Raw genomic sequence first — 21,170 nt, 5'->3', positions numbered from 1 at the left:
AGTGAGGTCAGTGGAGCTCGAGCAGGGGAATGTGTGGGGATCGGGAGCCGAGATAACGTGTGGGAGCCAGGAAAGACCGGGCTGAGGAGTTTGGGCTTAGTCCTCTTCACCAGTGAACATCTTTAAGGAAGGCCATGTCCTGCTCTCAGTCGCCTTTCAGGGCTTGGCATGGGATGTGTGGGAACAGATAAAGTCTACCGTCTAGAAACCAGTCAGAAGGTGCACAAGAGGGACGCCTGGGTGGCTCAGTTGGTTAAGCAGCTGCCTTCGGCTCAGGTCATGATCCCAGCATCCTGGGATCGAGTCCCGCATCTGGCTCCTTGCTCAGCAGGGAGCCTGCTTCTCCCTCTGCCTCTGCCTGCCATTCTGTCTGCCTGTGCTCGCTCTCTCTCCCTCTCTCTCTCTGACAAATAAATAAAAAAGTCTTTAAAAAAAAAAAAAAAAAGAAGGTGCACAAGACAAAAAGGAACCAAGCAAGTGGCAGCAAGACTGCAAGAGAAGACGAGTGTTTTTGGAGATCTTTCAAGACAAAATCGGATTGGTTCTGTGGGGGCGGGGGAGGGGGTGAGGATGGCTACTTCAAGTATTACCTCTGGGGCCTGGCTGGATGTGATGTCATGGTCATTTACTGAGGCCGAAGAAGGAGCAAGTCAGAGGGGTCGTTGAGTTCAGTCTGATGCGTGTTCTGCCCGCCCCGGATCCATTAAATAACACGTCATTATCGGTCCTCGGTAACAGTCACAAATACTGTGGCAGAGCTCTGTGGTCTCACCCTTCCTTTCTTTGTCATGCTAAAGGTCCAGCAAGGGACTGTCCCTAGACTCTGTAGAAGCCAAGGCCTCTTTCATCTGGCATTCCTTGGTCTATAATTTAGTAACTCTGCTGAAAAAGGTATTGAGCTTGGACGTGCCGTGGCTTCTCAGGGAACCCAGGCTGGGCAGTGACGGTGCGAGTCGTGATCTGTTCTAAGCTTTGCCAGAGACAGAGGTGAAGTTAAGCAGTCCTTCTAACAACCATTCTGTTTACGTATTGTGTCTTTCTCCTTAAATCTGTTTCCTTGACTAGTCTGTCAGCTCCTACAAGTGCTCAGTCTGGCGCCTGGAGCAGGTGGGTGCTGGGGGCCGGATGCTGCCGAAAAGCAGGGCCCTGCTGACTCCTCCTCCTGTGTGATTACCCACAGGTGCTTTCTGCATCCTGGGATCTGAGTCTTCTACGACTCACGTAACTCCTTCATCCTTGGGGGCTTATAAGTTGGTTCTTGGTCCAGCTTCCATTTGAGGTTTCCCTTCAGTGTGTGTAGATATGTAGCTTATTACAATTTGAAGAACTTCCTCCTTGATAACAAGGATGGAACATACTGGAGATGAACTTTCCTGTATTGTCATTTCTGTAGCTTCGAGCCTCAGCCCCCACAAAGGGGCCTCGCCCTCCCTGATTTCTCTCATGGCTTTGCGTGTAGGGTGCAGACAGCCTCGAGTAGTTCTTGTATTTCCACAAGCCCTGCCTGCTCTGTTTAATGAACTCACGCCACTCTCGGGGTCTGTCTTGTCTTCATTGTCTGAGCTCATCAGGGCTCCCTGCACTGTAGACCTAACTGTCCATGCCTCTCCCCCCTGCTTTCTTTTTCAGGGATTATTGTGCTTTACATGCTCAGAATCTGCTTGAGAGAGACCAGACCTCATTTTGCAAAATGCCTTCCCCTGTGGGATCTCTGCTGCTACTGTTCTGTTGTGTCACCGTCTAAATACTGGTTTTTCTTCCCTTCCTCACATCTCTGGCTTTGTGATAGGTAAACTCTTTAGAAAAGCATGACAAGAATTTATCAAGTGACATGGTCTTAGCAGGAAAAAAGGAAAAAAAAATCTTGCATGTCTGTCAGATGTCCTCGTGTTCATGTTGGGTGACGTGAGCTCTGTCTTGCATCTGGACCATTTCTGCTAACTGTAGGGAGGAGTGGCTCATCTATCTTCTATCATCTATTCCCTCCTAGGTGACCACAACAATTACTTCACTCCTGGTTCTTTTGCTTTTTCTCCACGCTCTGCTGTCCTCCCGTCTTGGGCGTGTGGAATGGTGGAGTTGTTGTCAGGGGTGGTGTGTGTGTGTGTGTGTGTGTGTGTGCGCACACGCGCACATGTTCTGCCCTCACAGTTTGTAGGATCCTTCTCTTTTTCCGCTTTGTCTGTCTCTCAGTTCTCGCCACCTCCCATTAGACCCATTGATGAAGGCATATATGCCATGAATCTCATCCCGCTAAATTGGAGTAATGATGATGACATGGCATTGACCATTCCTATTAAGAATTTGAATTTGCTTTGTCATTTGTACAGGGTCAAGCTGTGGGCGGCCGCGTGGGCCGGAAGCAGAGTTGCTGACCTCCTTCTATCTTAATTTCTCTCTTTCTTCTTCTCTTCCTTCCCTTCCTTCTTTCTTGTAAAGATTTTTATTTATTCATTTGAGAGAGAGATGAGAGAGAGAGAAAGCAGACGTCAGCAGGGGGAGGGACTGAGGAAGGAGCAGATTCCCCGCTGAGCAGAGAGCCCGACCCTGGGCTGGATCCCAGAACCCTGAGCCGAAGGCAGATGCTTAACCGACTGAACCACCCAGGCACGCCTCTTTTTTTCTTTTTTTCTTTTAAGATTTATTCACTTACTTGAGAGCGAGAGAGAATGTGCGTGTTTGCATACATGCATCTGTGAGCCAGGGGAGGGTCCGAGGAAGAGGATTTCAAGCAGAGGGTGCTGAGGACAGAGCCCACCATGTGGGACTCGATCTCACCACCCTGAGATCACTATCTGAACCAGAGTGAAGAGTCCAGTGCTCAACCAACTGAGCCGCCCGGGGGCCCTCATCTTAATTTCTTTTGATAATTTGTCCATCTCGGGATCCTTTAAAGTTGTACCTAGATACCTCAAAGAATATGGCGTGTTTTCTTTCTGAAGATTTTGTGTTCAAGCCAGCTGGTAGAGTTGAGCGTGTTTCCTCCCTACCACTGTCTCCCATGTGTCCCCAGGAAAGAAGCCGTGTACCCTGGTGTGAGCCACAGGCTGTAGGGTTGTTCTGATGCGCAGCCTGCCGTTCAGTCGGTAAGCGTATGTTAGGTTTCTTCTGCAACAAGCTCTGTGCGGGGCCAGACCGACGCAGAGATAAGCGGGGACAGAGCTGTGAACCGGTGGGCAGGAGCCAGGGCAATAGGAAACTAATAGGAGCCGCTCAAGGTTGGTTTGTCAAAGCCCCTTTTGTAGTGAAGAAAAGAACCTGGAAGTTACAGTTGTTATCTGGGTCTGCCTCTCCATGCGGGCAGTGACTGACCGTGTGTCCTTGGGCAGGTCGTGTCACTGGGCCTCAGGTGCCACCCCTGCAAATGGGGTCAGCAACGGCCCCTCTTCCATGGGGCTGTGAGGAGGCTTAAGTGTCACGTATTTTCTAAACCTAAAGTGCACCTGACAGATGGTCGGTGGCTGTATGTGAAAATTCCTCTTTCTCTTTCAAAGTCTTCATCATCTGCTGGAAGAAAGAGACATATCTGTGTCCCCCAGTCTTTTGGTTTCCTATGTAAGACTGCAGAATACTTGACACCCCCACTGTGCACAGCCTTCCTTTCCATGTAAGTCAGAAGTGGTTAGCATTGGTGGTTTGGGGCCCCGGTCTGGTCTTTTGTCATATTTTGGTGTCTTCTCGGGGACGATGTGAGGCCTTTCCATCAGCTGGTAGCCCCCATCCTTAGAGTTCTATGAGGTCCTGCTTCCTCCCATGGCTAGGGTGGGATCCCCTGTCTCAGGTCAGGGGCCAGGTGAGAACTGGGGCCCTTCTACATCCTAGACTCTAAACCCCTCGGCTTAATTTTTAAAAAGAAACATAGGTAGATGGTAAGATCCCAATAGCACAGGAAGATACCAAGTGGAAATGAAAAGGGGGGGAAACAAAAAGACCCCGCAAGTTTCTCTCTAGAACCTACTCCCTGGTGGTCAACACTCTTAATGTTGGGGGGGGGGTGGTAAATACAGAAAAATTGCAAACATCTACAAGCCCATATACCTTGTCCTCTCTGCCTTAAGACACAGAACCACCTAAACGGTATCATGTTTTCTACTCTGTTCAGTACGTTTTTTTATTTTTCAAAATTTAAAAGAACACGCCAAAGAAGAAAACATCTGTATTACCTATTTCACCACCATTTACACTGAACCATTAATTAACCTTTTGGTGTGTTTGCTTCTTGCCTTTAGGAATATGTACTTTAAAAGTTAATTAAGTAACGCCAACAAAGGTCCGCTAAGCAGACTAGGATGGTGATGACCGAGCCAGAGGGTCACCTGTCCTTTGTCTGCTCTCCCATTTACAAGCCCCCTCTGCCCGCTGCGGCCCTGCCTCTCTCCCTCTCCGCCCGCACCCCAAATCCTCTACCATTGTTCCCACAGCTCCAGAGGGGTGGCCGTAGGTCCTTTCCAGCTTGGGGCTATTAAAATACTTTAGGAACATTTTTGTAGGTTGATTTCCTAGCTGGGCAATGACTTCGTGCAGGGTTCAGACATTTACAATTTTGACAGATATGGCCAAATTCCTCAAACAACGTACTCGGTCATGTCCCTGGCGAGCGTCTGTGAGAGTGCCCTTTCTTCTCAAGTCTTGGCAGAAACCCAAGAGTTTTATTTTGTTTTGTTTTTGGTCAAACATTAAAACATTTTTGCCATTCTGGTGAAATTACTATCATTGTTTTCATAAGCATTTCTCTCTTAATGACTTGCATCAAGAATCGTTCGGCCATCTGTGTTCCTTTCTCTTTGAACTGCCTGTTCTTATTCTTTGACCATTTTTATATTGGATTGTTAATCTTTTACAATTGATTTGCCAGAGTTAAGTTAGCCTTTTATCCATTATGTGTTGCAAATATTTTTTTTAAATTGTCATTTATGGTGTGGCTTTTAAGCTTCTTGCCTTTTTGTTGAACCTTGGTTGGTTGTGGCTGCCCCAGGGAAGGTTCTGGAGAGAGATGGTGGGAACCGCAGGAAGATCCAGCTAGTCTTTGGGCAGTGGTGTGGTTGTCTCAAGGCTTTTAGGACTGGACTCCCCACTGTAGGTTTAAGCTTTGTTGTGGGTAGGGGTTTTTCCCCTTCGCAGTAACCTAAGCCGGTAGTAAATAGAGAACCACTTTTACCTCTAGCCAAACATTTGGGATTGTGTGCACCAGCTGGGGACCCCAATGCGGTACTTCTGTGTATCTTTTACTTTAGTAACCTACGAACTCCGCTGTTAGATTTCTGCGTAGATCATCTTCTAGGGTAGGACCGGCAGTAGCTCCTCACTGAGCTTTGCAGCAATTCTACAAGGGGACATTCCCCATCCCTCCCCTAGGTGTAGAGTAAAATAATTTCAACCAAGAGTTATCCGTTTGTCATCTCTTATGTTCCTGAGCTGGGCTAGATGTAAGGAGGCAAGTGACTGTGTCTCCCGGCTGGAGGCCGCTCTCTGTAATTTGGGGGGCTGAGGGAGCGTCTCCCTCACCGCCACTGCTGGTTTCTGGCAGCACCCTTGTTAGTTCCTTTACACGCAGATCATAAGGTAGAACTTAAAAAAGAAATTCTTTTTTTACTTTTTCATTTTGTATCCTGCATTCACATGGAAGTTCCATGGGGGCACAGCCCATGCTTGCTGTGCTCTCTGTTCTGTGCCAGCACTCTCCAAAACAGTGTGTGGCGCGTACTGGGTCCCCCATGTCGCCTGAGTGACGGCATTCTGGGAGGGTGAGCCCCGTGCTGTGTGTCTCTTCCCTGTTTCCTTCCCTGGCTTCAGATCCAGGGATGGGGGCTTTGAAGGGCTCAGACAGAGATCACATGATGTAGGGACAGTGTGTCCTGGTCCCCCGTCCTCGTGACCTCCTCACACTTCCCTTTTTCGCCAGTTCAGGGCCGTGAGGTCCAGGTGCCCAGCATCAGGCAGAGAGGAGAGGTGTAAAGATGCTTGAGCTGACGCCGAGGCCCGCTGGCTGGGGAGCCGAGGGTAAAGTCAGGGCAGAGGCGAGCGGGAGAGGACTGAGGACGAGGGAACACGTTGTGCTCTAGTTCTCCGTGTCCGCTCTGTCCGCAGAGCAGCCTGCACCTGCCAGCCCGAGCTGCCTGGCAGAGAGAAGCCCAAGCTTCTGCTCCCCAGCCCGTGGGCCTGGCCGTGTGGATGACAGCTTCTGATGTACATTTGGAGAGCCGAGCTTCTTTCTTTGCCTCTTTAGAAAGTACAAATGCTAATTGTAAATCACCTAGAAAATAAAGATCTAAGGAAGAAAAAAGGAAGTCACTGTCATCCTGCTTTTCAGATAGAATTCCAATTAGCATTTTACTGAGTACCAACGCCCTTCCTTTTACACCCGCCTGCCCAGGTGTGTATCTGTTTATAGGGAGCTGTGCTCTGCACAATAAGGCTTTGTAAATTGGCTTTTTCACTTACTATCAGACACTTTCTGATGAGTCAATGTAAGGAAACTAAGATTGGGATTTTTGCTGCCAAGAAAACAACAGAGTGAGTGCCGCCACTGACCGCGGCCGGCCGTGACCCAGAAACTGACAGGCACGGGAATCCATGCCCTGTTCGACGTTCTGTACAAACATCGCTTCCGTGATTTCGGATTGTGTAGATAAGTGCACTTTTAAAGAAGGCAATCTCGACTGCTTACTGTTGAGCCTCCGGTTTCTGGCTGGTGCAGCTGACTCAGGGCTGGGAAGTGCCTACCGTCAGCTCCATCTAGAAGAGAAGCTCACAGTAGATTCTAGAAGCGGAATTTCAGGATCAAAGGGTTTGTACTTTCAGCCCTTGTTTTTGGCATTGATATCACGGATAGTCATGGCAGATTCTGTGCCTGTGCCTTGGTCTTACCGTGGGTGGTGGAAAAGGAGCCTCGGGAGCAGTGAGGACAGGCACCGAATTCCAGCCCTGCCCCTGGCAGCTACTGGAAGGCTTCAAATTAATTGCTTAGCTTCTCTGAGCCCGAGTCTTGGTCATCTGTAAAGCAGGATGCTCCCTCCAGGGTGGGCGTGGGGGTTCTCGGTGCAGAGTACTTAGCACCAGCACCCACTCAGCACAGAGCTTACCAGCAGAGGCTCCCTTTCTCCTGCTCCCGTGGATCCTGCTGTGCTGGAGCAGTCGGGGGGACTCACAGCAGCAGCCCTCCTGCCCACATCCTTCTCCTCTTTCCCTCCACCCTGCAGAGCAGGGCTGGGCTCAGGGTGTGGGGGGGTGGAGAGCAGAAGAGCGGGGAGGGCTGGGGGCCGGGGCAGGACACACGAGACCTTTGCTCTGACCTCCTGCCGCCAGCGCCCTAGAGGTCTGCTTTAACCACACACCACACACCGGCAGCACACCCAGCGCCTGACTCAGACTTTCCCATCACTCTTGGCTCCCAGGCAGTGTCGGGAAGGACCGGCTTCCTTCACTCCATGGCGAGTGCACCCTGCCCCCAGCTGTCCAGTTTGTGATGTGTTCAGAGGCAGAGGGAGAGCTCAGGGCTAGGGCACCAGAGACTGCCTCCTTTCCAGTATTCTGGCTTCCCCTCTTCCCCCGAGCCTGGAGCTATTCATAACCCCTGAAATGAGGTGTGCATGAGCAGGACCCCAGCTCCCCACCCCATGGACTCTGCAGTAGAAGTGGGGGCAGACACTGACGCGCTCTCACTCCATGCCCTGTGCTGCTCTTAGTAATTTCCATGATGTGCTTCTATTGAATGATGTGCCTCGTTTAGTGTAGGCAAGTACTGTTATCCTGTCTAACCAGATAGGAAGCTGAGGCACAGAGGGGTGAGAGACTTCCACAAGGTCACACACCCGGCAAAGTGAGAGCTTGTGAAAGGAATGATCTCATGGGGTCTGGAGCTTATTCCTTCCCATCCAGTCCTCCTTTCGTTGTTGCTGCTGAGCCATGCTTCAGGCCCTGGTCTCTTTCTTCCCATTTCTCTGGCTCAGCTGGGTTTAGGATGCTGACTACCAAGTCTTTTCCTGCGGCCCCATGGTGGAAGATGTGGTGCTGGTGGTGGGGATAATGGGGCCATAAGGAACCAAAATTGGGGGCCCCATTCCTCTTCCCTTCCGTTGCCAGCAAATTGAGGCGTGGAACAGTTTTCTGAGAGAGCTCCCCCGTCTCCCTCACTGCCATTGTCATCCTGGAGGTTCCTCCCCAGGCAGTGGTTCTGTGGCCTGGTCCCTGGCCCTTGCCACACTTGGTAGGTGGTCTTGCCTCTTGCATTGCAAGTCAGCACATACAACAATTAACCTTTTCTACAGTGCAAGAGAATTTCCGATGTGAGCTACAGGGGATGGAGACAAGTCACAGTATCTGTTCCATGCTTTGTGTGGAATATTTCATGAATATTTCAGAATATTTCATGAACCCTACTAGGCTTTTTGTGTCTAAGGGCATGTGGCTTCTCAGTGGGAAGACCCTCCTTTCCTTCCTTCCTTCCAGTCTGGGTCCCTGAGATCTATAGACCTGGGCCGTTTGGCCTCCACTGTCTTTGTCCATGCCATAGAGGTGAGCCCTTCCTACCTTTCCTAGGTGACTCTGTTGGCTTCTGGTTGAACCTTCTGGTGGCCCCGACAGCACCTCAGGAATCCTGTTTCGTTCCCCTTCTCCTCTGGCTTGGAACTCAGGCACCTCCCCCACTCCCCACTGCGGGGGGGCCCCCCCCCCTGCCCCCTGCCCATTGCGGTTCTTTACTTAGCTCTGTACTCCAGATTAGCACATTCTTGATATGCTCCCTCCAAGCCTTCTGTACCCCACAGCTGTCTACAAAGCCTTTTTGGCACTTCAGGCCTTCCCCCGTGACATCAGTCAGCTTGCCTGCCTGATGCAGTTGAAGGTCTTGCTTTCATGGCTTGAGCTGATCTTCATATCCGTTCAGGGATTTCTGATAAACACGTACCTAGATGCCAAGCACCAGTCTTCATGGGAAATTATTATGTTTCTTTTAGAATTCAAAAATACTACTCTTTCCAACTTATTGATTTCATGAAATCTAATCCTGTTTCACAAATGAGGAAACCCTTTTCAGAAAGGAAGGTTGGCTTACCTGACCCAGGCTGGGAAGCACAGAGCTGGGAAGTGAGGTGTACATGGTTCCCAAGACCAGGTGTGTTGCGCTGAGGCCCTCTGGCTCATCTGGCAGGTGAAGAATTGTGTTTAAGTCTGGAGGTGGGATGTGAACCCAGGCCTTGTGACTGCAAATTCTCCTTTGCCACACGGTCTAATGTGTCTAAGGCAGAAAGATCAGAAGTTGGAGTGTGAGCTCTGAGTTCGTGAGGGACCAAGGGGCCCTTGGGTTTGGGCCTTGGGATGTCCTCACTTAGCACAGCTCTGGCCGGTCAGACCTTAGAGCGACTACCCAGGCTGTGGTCCCTGGGCTGCATTTATAAGCCCAGCCTACAGTCTTGCTGGCGACTTGTGCCGGCTTCTCAGTGGGCTCCAGCCTCAGCTCAGAGGTGATGGAGAGGGTCCTGTGCTATGGCAGTCGTGCTGCTGGCTTTTAGTGATGAGTACCTCCCCAATCACAAAGCACTCAGAGGTACTCTTTCATTAGATGCTTAAAATGGCTCTGTGAGGAAGGGGGCCAGGTAGGTATTACCCCGCCCCCCAACTTATAGATGCAAAACAGGCTTAGGAGGGTAATGACCTCTCCAAGGTCACTGGAGATATTGACAAATTCCAGACCCCTGCCGGATTCCCCCATTGTAAATCTGTGACCTCAGGTTGCCTCTGCCTAAATCTTCCTCTCCTGAATTCATCATGATCGATGTACCTGTAGGGGGCGAAAGAGATCTTTCTTATGTGGCGGCTTTCTTCTGTGGTGGTTCAGAAACTCTTGCTTCTGAACCCTTTGAACTTATCAGTCATATAGCACATTATCTCACCAGGTTATAAGTATTTTCAGTATCTACCTCCTCTAGTACCCTGGCACTCTCAGATTGGGACTCTTCTATTTTGTCTTGGCATCCAGGACAATGTGGGACCCAATAAATGTCTGCTGAGTTGAATTACATGCAAATGAAATTGGCCAGTGCCTCGTTCTGCGTTTCTTAGAGCACGAGAAAGGAAAATAAACTTATTTCCTGGTCCATAATAGAATTGGTGGTGTAACTCCAAAGTTGTGCAGTGCCCCCATGTGGCCAGTAGGTGGCAGTGTAACCCCATGGGGACGTTGCCTCCTGCTTGCTCCCGGGGAGACAGAACTAGGGCACCTGTTTGGGGATCACCTCTGCAAGGCCAGTCTGCAGTTGGCTGTCTGAAATTGACAAGTCTTGGCCCAAGTCTTGGCCTGCACCCCTTTTCGTAAAGCTTTGTAGTGTCATGGAAAAGGCCTGGGCTTTGGAATCCACCAGGCTTAGATTTCAACCCTGGCTTTGCCTTTCCCCAGGAACTTAGCCCTGGACACACTATTTCTCTGAGCCTCAGTTTCCTCATCCCATAAGATGACTGTTGCACAGTTAGAAAGGGCCTAGTATATCACGGACTGCAGCATGATTAATTCTAGTTTTATTGCTGGAAATTCCTGTATTTGCCTTTCGGTGCCCTCTGTCTGGCTCCATCCTGGCCATCTGATCTTTCTGACCGAATTTCCTGCCACATTCCCCAGCTGTGTAGGGCCATGTAGGGCTAAACTTGATGGCTCACAGAGATGCTAAGTCTCTCAGGGTCTTTGTCTGAATTTTTCTGGCATTGGAGCTGTGCCTTCAAGCAGACAGTCTGTGAGGGAAGTGACAGCTCCGGTTGTTGGGCATCTGCCAGGCACCCTGCTAGGTGCTTTGCAGAATTAAGTTTCATTTAATCCTTGCAATAGATCTATCCCCTATTTTACACAGGGATATACCTTTGGCTGTCCAGCCTTTGGCTCTGAGTAATAAAAAAAACTCTGCTAAAAGCAGTTTAAGTAGTAAGGAAAGATGATTATCTTGCCAAAAACAAATCCTGAGTGATGCTCGTTGGTGTCAGCAAGGACCCAGGTAGCTGCCAAATCTCCTGGTCTCCCTTATGGCACTAAAGTGACTGCCGGAGTTCCAGGTGCCAGGTGGGGGAAAGATGCTCCAGCTGCCTTGTGCTCCCTTTAAGAGGCCTCTAGCAGATTTGTTACAAAGTTCTTGAACGGTGTTGGATCTCAGGCTTGTTCCCACGTTAATCATTGAGTAAAGGAATTCATGGACCTGGCTTGAATTTGTCAAGATTCAGCCCCTGAGGCTGGTGAGGGACCCAGGTGAAGGATCCAGGTTCCAATTGCCCCTGACCCCTGGTCCATGGAAGAAGGCACAGGAATGAGGCTCGTGAGTTCAAGAACTTGCTCAAGGTGGAAAACCTAATAAGCAGCTTTCAGATCCCATCAGGCTGCCAGCTGGATGAATGACGTAAATCACAGAGGCAGAAAGCACATTGCTCTGGATTTGGTGTGTGGACTTTGATGGATCTTGGAAGTACCTTTTCTTACTGATTCTGAGTCTCTCCTTTCTCTAGGCTCCTTTCTGTAATGGTATTCATTTTCCTCAGTGTCTTTCTCCTCAATGCCTCCTTTAGCCTCTGTCTCCCAGTCCCCAACAGCTGTCTGCCTTCTGTTCTACACCCCTAGCTAGGAAAGGCCCCCCTATTCAGAATGGTCCAAGGGCTGATTTCAGTAAAGCTGTCAAGGCCCCATGGGGGTCATCTTAAGGTTTCTTTTAGAGCAGAGAAGGGAGCTGCAAAACTCTAAGTCAGGAAGGGTAAGGAGAGGCCAGAGGAAATGCCAAGGGAGCTGGTAGAGGCCAGTGGTAGCATGGAGCTTATGGTTCCCTAGTGGAGAGGTCAGTGGGCACCAGGGCCAAGACCTTGGAACAGACCCATGCTGGGCGGCAGCCGGCTGTCCACCTGCAGAAATGGTGCACTTACCAAGGAGGCCTTTTGGCTTGCAGATGCTTCAGGACTGCCCCAAGGCCCGCCGGGAGGTGGAGCTGCACTGGCGGGCCTCGCAGTGCCCACACATTGTGCGGATCGTGGATGTCTACGAGAACTTGTACGCGGGCAGGAAGTGCCTACTGATCGTCATGGAGTGGTAAGCAGCCCGGCCTGTTCTCCTTGCCCAGCCTGTCCCCACTGCCCACTCAGGCCCCTCGCCCTCTGGGGACTGCCCAGGTCTGCACTCCAGAACTTGAAATGTGATGTTCCATTTTTTTAGCGGGGAATGGAGAGGGCTGGTGGGGTGTTGAACCCGTCAGATCTGACTGTGGCTGTGTTTCAGTTTGGACGGTGGAGAACTCTTTAGCCGAATCCAGGACCGAGGAGACCAAGCGTTCACAGAAAGAGGTAGAAAGGGTCTGTTGTGGGGACAGGCTGTGGCAGGCGGGGCTGTGGGAAGGGGGCTCTGGGGCCTGCTGTCTGCCAGAGATGCCAAGGCCCACTGCCAGGCGTGCCGTCCCCCGCTAAGAGAGGATGGTGCCTTGTTTCTCTGTTGCTGGGGTGGGTGGGGGAAGTAGGGAGCCCGCGGCTGCATGGGAGGGGCGGAGTGCAGTGAGTCATCAAACCTAACGGTGCCTCTTGTGCCTTTCTTTCTCCTGCCTCACGGCTCCAGAAGCGTCAGAAATCATGAAGAGCATCGGTGAGGCCATCCAGTACTTGCACTCGATCAACATTGCGCATCGGGATGTCAAGGTACCCCGGGGTTCACTGCTGCCCCGTCCCCCCAACCGAGGTGTGGTGGGGGGGCCCCCGGCTGTGGGGCCGCGGTGACCCTGTGTCCTGGCCGCCTGGCTCCTGAGGGCGGAGTAGCACAGGGTGCCATTCTCTGCCCTCTCTGGCCACACCCCCAGACCCAGTAGCCAAAGTGTCTGTGGCACGCCCAGCGCTGCGGTCCTTCGTCGGTCCCACGCAGTCACGCCTTTGGTTTCCATGTCCCTGTGGTGTTCACTCGTGGTTCTCTGTGTTTGTCTCTTGTCTCCAAGGACTCTGTCAGCTCCAGAAGGCAGGGGTGCTCCTTATGGTGTGCCCATCGAGGGGGGCAGATGATGGTTGGAAGAATGAGGGAAGGCAGGAATCCTTACCTTCTGATCCTCATGGCTCCTCCCAGGCTCAGCAGAATTGCTGTCTGTCTGTCTCTCTCCCTGTAGCCTGAGAATCTCCTATACACCTCCAAAAGGCCCAATGCCATCCTGAAACTCACAGATTTTGGCTTTGCCAAGGAAACCACCAGCCACAACTCTTTGACCACTCCTTGTTATACGCCGTACTATGTGGGTAAGTGCAGGGAGGCCTGGTCTCTCCCCACAGCTGTTCCCAGGCGCTTTCTCCAGCTCTCGGGCCACGGGGCCTGTCGTGTTTTCTGACCCTTCCTGGAGCTGGTGCGGATGTGACCTGCCCAGAAGTAGGGCTCGTCAGAGTTAAGCTGGGATCAAGGCGTTGTGGGAGATTAATCTTAGATTATAGGCAGGGTTTTGTGCACGCCTGTAATTTCCCCAAGAAGAGCTGTCATTGCGCTCAGATTCCCAGTGGAGTCCGGGGGCGCAGGTGGGGTTCTGGAGCCCCAGCTGACTGGCACAGAATAAACTCCTGTGTCCGATTAAATGGGCAGCATGGGTTGGAAAAGCTCTTCAGTTCAGGAATTGTTTCATCTTCAGACTCCAGCCCCAGGGTTCCTTCTGGGGGAGGATCTTCTGCTCTCCCCGATCCAAGCCCAGCACTAGGTTATGGCTGTCCCTCTCTTGCCCTGCCCCACAGCCCCCAGCTACAGTACCATCACAATGGGATGAAGGGTTGGGATGGAGAGCGTGATCCAAGAGAAGCTCGGGTGTATCACAGTGTTCAAGGGCCGGACCCACCCACGCTGACCTTTGGTTTGCAGCTCCAGAAGTGCTGGGTCCTGAGAAGTACGACAAGTCCTGTGACATGTGGTCCTTGGGTGTCATCATGTATATCTTGTGAGTGTGTCAGGGATGGCCTGGGGGGAGGCAGGGCTGGGGCAGGGGGACATCCCGAGAGCGTGTCAGGGGCGGGCGGGGCTGGGGCAGGGTGCGGAAAGAGGCTGTACCTCTCTGTGACAAGAGGAAGAAGCCAAGGTTCGCATCCCCTTCTGGACGGGGTATTCCCTGGGAATGCCCTGCATGTCCCCTTCTCACAGTGTTCATTGGATTCTGTAGCTAAGCGATGGGTATAAACTAGCTAACAGACAGGAAAATGTGTGGTTTAGATCCTTGGTGTGTTGGATTTCTGGGCCCTGTTACTCACTTCATGTATCGTGCCTGAAACCCCCACGAGTTGTAGTTTCTCTGTGACCTTTACCGGAAGCCTGTTTCCCAGCCCGTTTCCCACTCTGTTCCTGGCGGGAGGCCCCTAATAACTCCAGCACTGTCCCCCCTCTTCTGCTCCTCGGTCCAGGCTGTGTGGCTATCCCCCCTTCTATTCCAACCACGGTCTTGCCATCTCTCCGGGCATGAAGACTCGCATCCGAATGGGCCAGTATGAGTTTCCCAACCCAGAGTGGTCAGAGGTGTCAGAGGAAGGTAAGGGCCCCACCTGCGCCGGTGTGTGCGCGTGCCCGTGGCCGTCCAGCCCACAGCGTGGGTCTGTACGTGTGTCCCTCCCTGCTGGGCACGTGCTGTCTGTGCGGAGGGCCTGGCTCGGGGCTAGCTCCTTGGGCTCTCTGCCTCCCTGCGGCCACCCCCCGCCCCCACATCTGGTTTTTCCCTGAAAACTTGGGGAAGAAGCAGAGGGGAGAGTATGGCCCCTGAGCTCTGTCTCCCTGTCCCACCCCCGCAGTGAAGATGCTTATCCGGAACCTGCTGAAAACAGAGCCCACTCAGAGAATGACCATCACGGAGTTTATGAACCACCCCTGGATCATGGTGAGCCTGCTGGGCCGCAGAGACCTGGGTCCGTGGAAACTGTCCCTCGGGGGGAGGGTCCAGCCATGACTCTGCTCCATGCCAGGCTTTCACGTGACCTCCTTTTCTCCCCCTACACTGCACCCCCAGCAATCAACAAAGGTCCCTCAAACCCCACTGCACACCAGCCGGGTCCTGAAGGAGGACAAGGAGCGGTGGGAAGACGTCAAGGTGAGGGAAGCACTGGCTGCTCTGGGGGGAGAGGGGGTCTATTGCAAGAGCAGTGGCTGCGAGCCACTTCCCTGCCCAGGCAGGGCTGGGGACTGTGCTCGGTGTGAACGCAGCCTTGGCCATTCCTTATAAGCGCACGGCCCACTGGCTCTCCAGAGGAACCTGGAAGGCGGTCTGGTACCATCCCATTTTGCAGATGAGGAGACTGAGTCCGAGATGGGGGGTGACTGACTCAAGGTCACAGCTGTGGTGGACCAGAACCCATGTCCCCTGACTCCCAATCCAGTACTCTTTCTGCTTCCAGCGGGGTCACTGGGGGGCCCTGCTGTCAGCTCTGGACCCACTGACCAGCCTGTTCTCTCCTGGCTTCGACCCCCTGTCGCCCTCACCCTGCCCTTCCTGTGTCTCGTCTCCCCCGTCTTCCCCTTGGTGGAACCCTTCCCCTTCCCAGGAGGAGATGACCAGTGCCTTGGCCACAATGCGTGTCGACTACGAGCAGATCAAGATAAAGAAGATTGAAGATGCATCCAATCCTCTCCTTCTGAAGAGGCGGAAGAAAGCTCGGGCCCTGGAGGCCGCGGCCCTCGCTCACTGAGCCTCTGAGCCCATCCCGCTCCAATGGAGGACAAGCAATAACTCTCGACCTGAATATATTTTTTAAGCGAAGAGACACAGAACTGTCCACTTCCACCTCGCCTCCTTCTTGGCGGTGTGGATCCCGGAACCCCGTCAGGAGCCGCGACCCACCTTTGGTTGCGGCTGCCTCGGAGAGGGAGCGGCTGGGAGGCCGGAGGCTGGCGGCCACGAGGGGAGACGGGAGCGGGATGTCCTGACCCTGTGCTCATTTTGAAATTTTATCAGTGATTTGACTTAGAATTTTTATGAAACCTTTTATTGTTCTTTCCCCACTCTGCCTCCTCTTACCCAGACCTCTTCCTCTGTGGATGTGTGAGGGTTCAGCCTTGGTTCAAGGGTATTTGTGGAAACTGTTTTAGGGACTGTCCCTGTGTGGTCGCACCTGCTCTCTCTTTCCCCACGACAGCCCGAGGCCGCTGCTGGCCGAGGCATTCTGGGACCTCCAGGCCCCGCGGGGGGCCGGGGCCAGGATGCCACCCACCTCGGCCGGAGCCCTCAGATGTCACCAGTGTGCTAGACGGACAGGCAAGTGTGATCGCGCGTGTGTGTGCCCGCATCTGTGTCTGGGACTGTGCATTTGACGGGCCTGGGGCAGGCAGGGCTGCAGAGAGAGGAGCCCTGCTGTGGCTCAAGAACCTTACCCACCCTGGGGCCTGCCGTGCCCATATCGGGTCTGCCAAAGTGCCTGAGAAGCCTGCCCAGATTCCCAGCCGGGCCCCCGTGCCTGCAACTGGCTGGTTCTGGGAGGCAGAGAGGAGTGACTTAGGCACTGGCCCAGCGATCAGGAAGACTGGACCATCCCCACCCCAGCCCCCTACTGCCCATTCAGTGCTGGTCCTAGTCCTCTGAGGCGCTTATCCACTGAGCAGCCTCCCTCCTTCCTCCTGCCATTATTAACTGGTTCTTGTTGATTTTTCCTCCGTTTTTAGCCACTCCCACCAGGCCTTCTCTCCGCTCATGCAGGGGAGCCCAGGCCCTTCAGAATTGACACAGGGAGCTTCTGCATTTCGCAGTCTCTCCAGGGCTCTGGGGGCACTGGCCCGCTCCCCGTTGTGGGCAAAGGCAACACCACGCGTGTGGTCCTGCAGATTTTCACTGTGGCCTAGTGGGTGGGTGGGGGAGTCTTCACACCAAAGATGTCCCGACTCTGCCCCTTCCCCATTAGCCTGTTCACCTCCACCCCAGACAACTCAGTTTTGCATGTCCAGGCCAGTGAGGGGGGCGGGGGCGGGGAGGGCCCTCCCCCTCCCTCCCCCTCCCCCACTATGAACAACACACGGAGAAGTTCTCCGTGCCAGGGTCTTTACAGGGCTGGGGGTGGCACTAATACTACAGCCCTCCTCTCCCTTGGGATGGGTTGCCGGAGGGACAGCCAGGATCTTCTCTGGGTGTGGGGGAGGGGCTCCGAGTGCCCACAGTGCCTCCCTGTCTCTGATGGTGTGCCCAGCACTCAGATTGTTGTAAACTGTTGTTGTTTTGTATGAGCGAAATTGTCTTTACTAAACAGATTTAATAGTTGAAAGGTTTTCTTGCTCTTCCTTCATGGGACTCAGCCTTTCCACCCCACCATGTCTCCTCTGCATCTCACATCGGTGGAGGATGGTTTTGTATGTTGGGAGGGCAGCAGCTGGGTGTCCTGGGAGGGCAGAAGATGGTAGGGCCTCCCAGGTGAGGGAGTGCCTGTCCTGCGCAGGGTCGGGCTGGGACTTGTCTGGGGTAGGGGCAGGAATGCCGCTCTCCTTTGGAGCCACATAGGGTGGCAACAAGGGGTGGGGAGCCCGTGCTTTTTTGTCAAATACTGAATCGGGAGCCAGGCGGCTTCTCAGCACATGATTCTTTGACCTGTTTAGCCACAGCCAGACACTGGCCTTCTCAGCCTGAGGGGACCTGCTGGCGTGGGTTTCTGGGTTCAAGTCCTAGAAGAGACCGGGGAGCTGGGTGGTGTAGTTCCTGAAAGTTCCAGGAGGGGGCGCAAGGGGTTAGGCTTAAACCGAAATATTCTGCCTTGATCTGGAAGAGTCCTCAGTGTCCACGTGACCCGTTCTCCCCCATTCATAGATGAAAAGAGCAAGGCCCAGAGGTAGGATGTTTGGGATCACACAATGGATTGGTTTGCAGTAGGGCCCAAGGTAAACATTGTTCTACTGACCCCACTGCTCTTCCTTTCGTTCAGATGGACGAGTAGTACACTCGGCGGAGGCGGAAGTTCACATTTTCTCCCTGGGCCTCAGAGCTGACTAGGAGAAAGGCAAGGCAGAGTGTGTACCCCTACTTCATGAGTGAGGGGGCTGACTGAGGGCAGAGGGGTGTACTGGAGGTCACACAGCTAATTGGTTTGGACTGGAACTCAGGATCCAAAGGTCTGGGGTGTTCTCCCTCCTCATAGCTGGCCTTCTGCCTGCAGGAGAGGCCTGCTCATCCCCTCCATCGTCAGCAGTATCACAGGTCCCCTGCTCAGGCCGGGGGGCACAGGCAGGGTGACCCCTGGTGGCTCCGACTTCCCGACTTCCCTGTTACAACCCTGTGTGGGTTGTCAAGTTCGGGTCCTAGCTCGAGACTCCATTCACCCATGTAGAATGAGATGCTCAGATAAACCCGCCTGAGGTTTTGCTCCCCGGGAAATCCAGTTGCGTTGTCTGCACTTACACAGGTGTGAGAAGGGACAAACTTGGAGGAGGATAGAGCAAGGGCTGGTAGGAGGGGGGCCAGGGTGAGGGGGCAGAAGGGCATCGTCCGGGTCCACTGTCGTGGGAGGCCGTATTTCTATTGCTGCCCTAACAGCCCGTGGCGTCCAGCAGCACAAATGTAAGATAATCCCACAGGTCAGAGGTCTGATAAGGTCTCACTGGGTTACAATCAAGATCTCAGCAGAGTTGCATTCCTTTCTGGAGGCTCTAGAAGATTCCATTGCCTTGCCTTTTCCAGCTTCAAAAGTCTGCATTCCTTGGCTTGTGACCCTCTTCCTCCGTCTTCAAAGCCAGCCGCCATCACGTGTCTCTCATGCTCCTGTGGTCACATCTCTGACCCAGCCAGGAGCTAGGTCTCTCCACTTGCAAGGACTTGGGTGATTAGGTTGAGCCTCCGAAGATAATCCAGGATAATCTCCCCATCACGAGGCTCTTAACCTTAATCCCATCTGCAGTTCCTTTTGCCACGTGAGGGACCAAGGGACCGTGTGCCTTGCTCCAGGGATCCAGGTGTGGGCATCCGCGGGGCACCTGCTCTGCCACAGGCCTTTGGTGCAGCCTCTCATCCTCTCGCCTCACGCGCGGACAGTTGCTGGCCGCCTCCTGGGTCTGGGTCGGCCTGGCTCTAGACACTTGTGGCCTGGGACAGTCTGGCCCGGAGCTGGTGTTCAGGAAGATGGCTGCGGTGAGCGGCCACAAGGGACCCAGTTGGCGCCTGGGGTCTTGCCATGCGTTTGTACTCCTCCCCGTTCCCTGAGCCCTCATGGCTGGCTCTGTGATTCCGTCACTTAACCTCCATCCACTAAATTCCCAGGTGGGATGGGAAAGGGAACCGGGACCTAAAGGCAAATGCTGGCTTTCATGGCAACGGAGTGTGATTCCTGAACGCCCTTCAGTGGCATAAGATGTGAAAAGAGCTTAAGGACTTAACATCTCCAATGTACTGACGTGGAAATGCAGCCTCATGAAGGTTAAAGGACCCTTCCAAGGTCTCACAACCAAGCAGAGGTGAATCTCGCCTGGAGCTCCAGGTTCCAAGTGTGGAGGTACTTGGAAACAAACACACACACACACACACACGCCAAAGGGTTCTTGGTAAGGAAGGGGTTGGGGGGGCCAAGAGTGAGACAGATTGGATTCTCCTCAACTGAGTCGAATTGTTTCCTTATGGAATGGAGGGGACGTTCCTGCACCCTGTGGCTACTGTGAGGAATTCAGTGAGGTCATGGCTTTGACCCCCTTTCTAAGGGGCTGGGTGGCCTTTATAAGTCCCACCATCCAGAGGGCACAGGGCACCCTAGGTTTGGAGCAGGCCCTGTGGTCCAGGGTGCGTCAGTCCGGCCCTCCCTTGGAGGGCCTGTCTTTGTGCTTCGGGCTGAGGAGGCAGTTGGTTTGGCAAACAGTAGCAGTAAATTTGGGGTTTTCCTTTGACTTGGTTGGAGACAGGAAGCGCCTGTGAGGGGCTGTGAATGACGAGTGGGCAGGTGGGTAGTGCCTGCCCAGGGTGTGAAGGAGATTCAGTTACTTGGGGGAGGTGGATGGGGTCGGTGAGGCTGGGGAAAGCGGCTGTCCTGCCCGCCCCGGGAAACATAGACAGGCCTGCTGTCCACTCCCCAGGTGGGCCGGAGCCTGCGTGGGAGCAGCCTTGGGGGGCAGTCTCTGCGCCCTGGGGCCCCAGGAATACAGCCCCTCCCCAGCTTTGTACCTTGACATCCACATTTAGGGGCTCGGCCACCCCAGAGGGAGTCTGGCCAGGTTTGGAAGTAGCTCCTCTTTGGCGGGGACACCAGGCTCCAGCTCTGGGGGGCCTCTTGGCAAATTCATCTACTCTCCTCTCCCTGCACTCGGCCAGTGTGAAGAAACCACCCCAAATCCCGAATCACTGAATACCCAGGCACTTACTAATACGTACTACGCTTTGGGAAAAACGAAGCGTAAGACCCAGTTCCTGGTCAGTGTGCAACCTTCAGAGGCCTCGTCTCTTCCCTCCTCTGCCTCCACAGGCCTGCACACCTACTCCATGGTCTGAATCTCAGCGTTCAGAACTGCTCCAGACAGTGAAGGCTGTGTCCTCCGAGCCCAGGTGGCCCGGGGCAGCCTTGGAGCACCCTAAAGGTTTTGATCCTGGAGGGATGAGTGAGGACACAGAGCACATCCTGGATCCTCGCCCTCTGGACAAGGCCCTCACGTCCGTGCCGTCGTAATATCCGTGCTAACCCCCACCCAGGTGTGTGAAGATGAAATGTGGCCATGCCAGGACTCTGAGAAGCGGGGGGCACTATTCCTGGGTGAGCCAGGGTGCCCCTCCCCCAAGCTACAGGCCACCCTGCGAAGGAGATCAGTGCTTTGGCCTCTTTGGCTCACCCGCTCTTGGACTTCTCCAGGAAGTCAGCCCCTGGCAAAAGTTCAAAGCCACATTCTGCTTCAGCACTGACTCGGTGTCAGACCCAGTGCTCAGGGCTTTGGGGGAGACATGGATGAATTGGACGTGGGTTTAGCCCTCATGGGGTTCAGTGTAGAGGAGCCGGTGGACAGTGACAGAACAGGAAGCAGGGAGAATCAGCACTTCTGAAATAGCGGGTGCTGGTGCATACAGTGGAGCTCTCCTGGCAGAGCCCCCTGAGCGCCCCCCCAAGAGCCCCCCAAGGCAGATTCTTTACAGTAGACAATGAGAAACGACAGGGTGGAGATGCTTCCATCAGAGTTCCACTCCTGTCTCCCGTCTCTCTCTCTTTTTTAAAATATTTTATTTATTTATTTGACAGAGAGAGAGATCACAAGTAGGCAGAGAGGCAGGCAGAGA

At 53.5% G+C, this 21,170-nt stretch overlaps 1 protein-coding gene across 2 annotated transcripts in view; it reads left to right on the top strand.

Annotated features, from left to right (window-relative positions):
• Positions 1-17,202, top strand: part of MAPKAPK2 (MAPK activated protein kinase 2) — a 45,852-nt gene extending 28,650 nt beyond the window's left edge. The window contains exons 2-10 of one of the 2 annotated variants that reach the window (XM_059145206.1): positions 11,913-12,052; positions 12,239-12,303; positions 12,569-12,648; positions 13,104-13,230; positions 13,835-13,910; positions 14,368-14,492; positions 14,749-14,862; positions 14,964-15,044; positions 15,496-17,202. In XM_059145206.1, coding sequence (XP_059001189.1) covers positions 11,913-12,052; positions 12,239-12,303; positions 12,569-12,648; positions 13,104-13,230; positions 13,835-13,910; positions 14,368-14,492; positions 14,749-14,862; positions 14,964-15,044; positions 15,496-15,563 — 876 coding nt within the window. In that variant the 3' untranslated portion in view covers positions 15,564-17,202. The remainder of the gene's footprint in view (positions 1-11,912; positions 12,053-12,238; positions 12,304-12,568; positions 12,649-13,103; positions 13,231-13,834; positions 13,911-14,367; positions 14,493-14,748; positions 14,863-14,963; positions 15,045-15,495) is intronic. The other variant, XM_059145205.1, reaches the window with a different exon arrangement.
• Positions 17,203-21,170: the final 3,968 nt, after the last annotated feature.

Source organism: Mustela lutreola, chromosome 14 (genome assembly GCF_030435805.1).
Source record: "Mustela lutreola isolate mMusLut2 chromosome 14, mMusLut2.pri, whole genome shotgun sequence".
Classification (NCBI taxonomy): Eukaryota; Metazoa; Chordata; class Mammalia; order Carnivora; family Mustelidae; genus Mustela; species Mustela lutreola.
The sequence above is the reverse complement of the archived record's forward strand: the minus strand, read 5'-3'. Positions and strand labels throughout refer to the sequence as shown.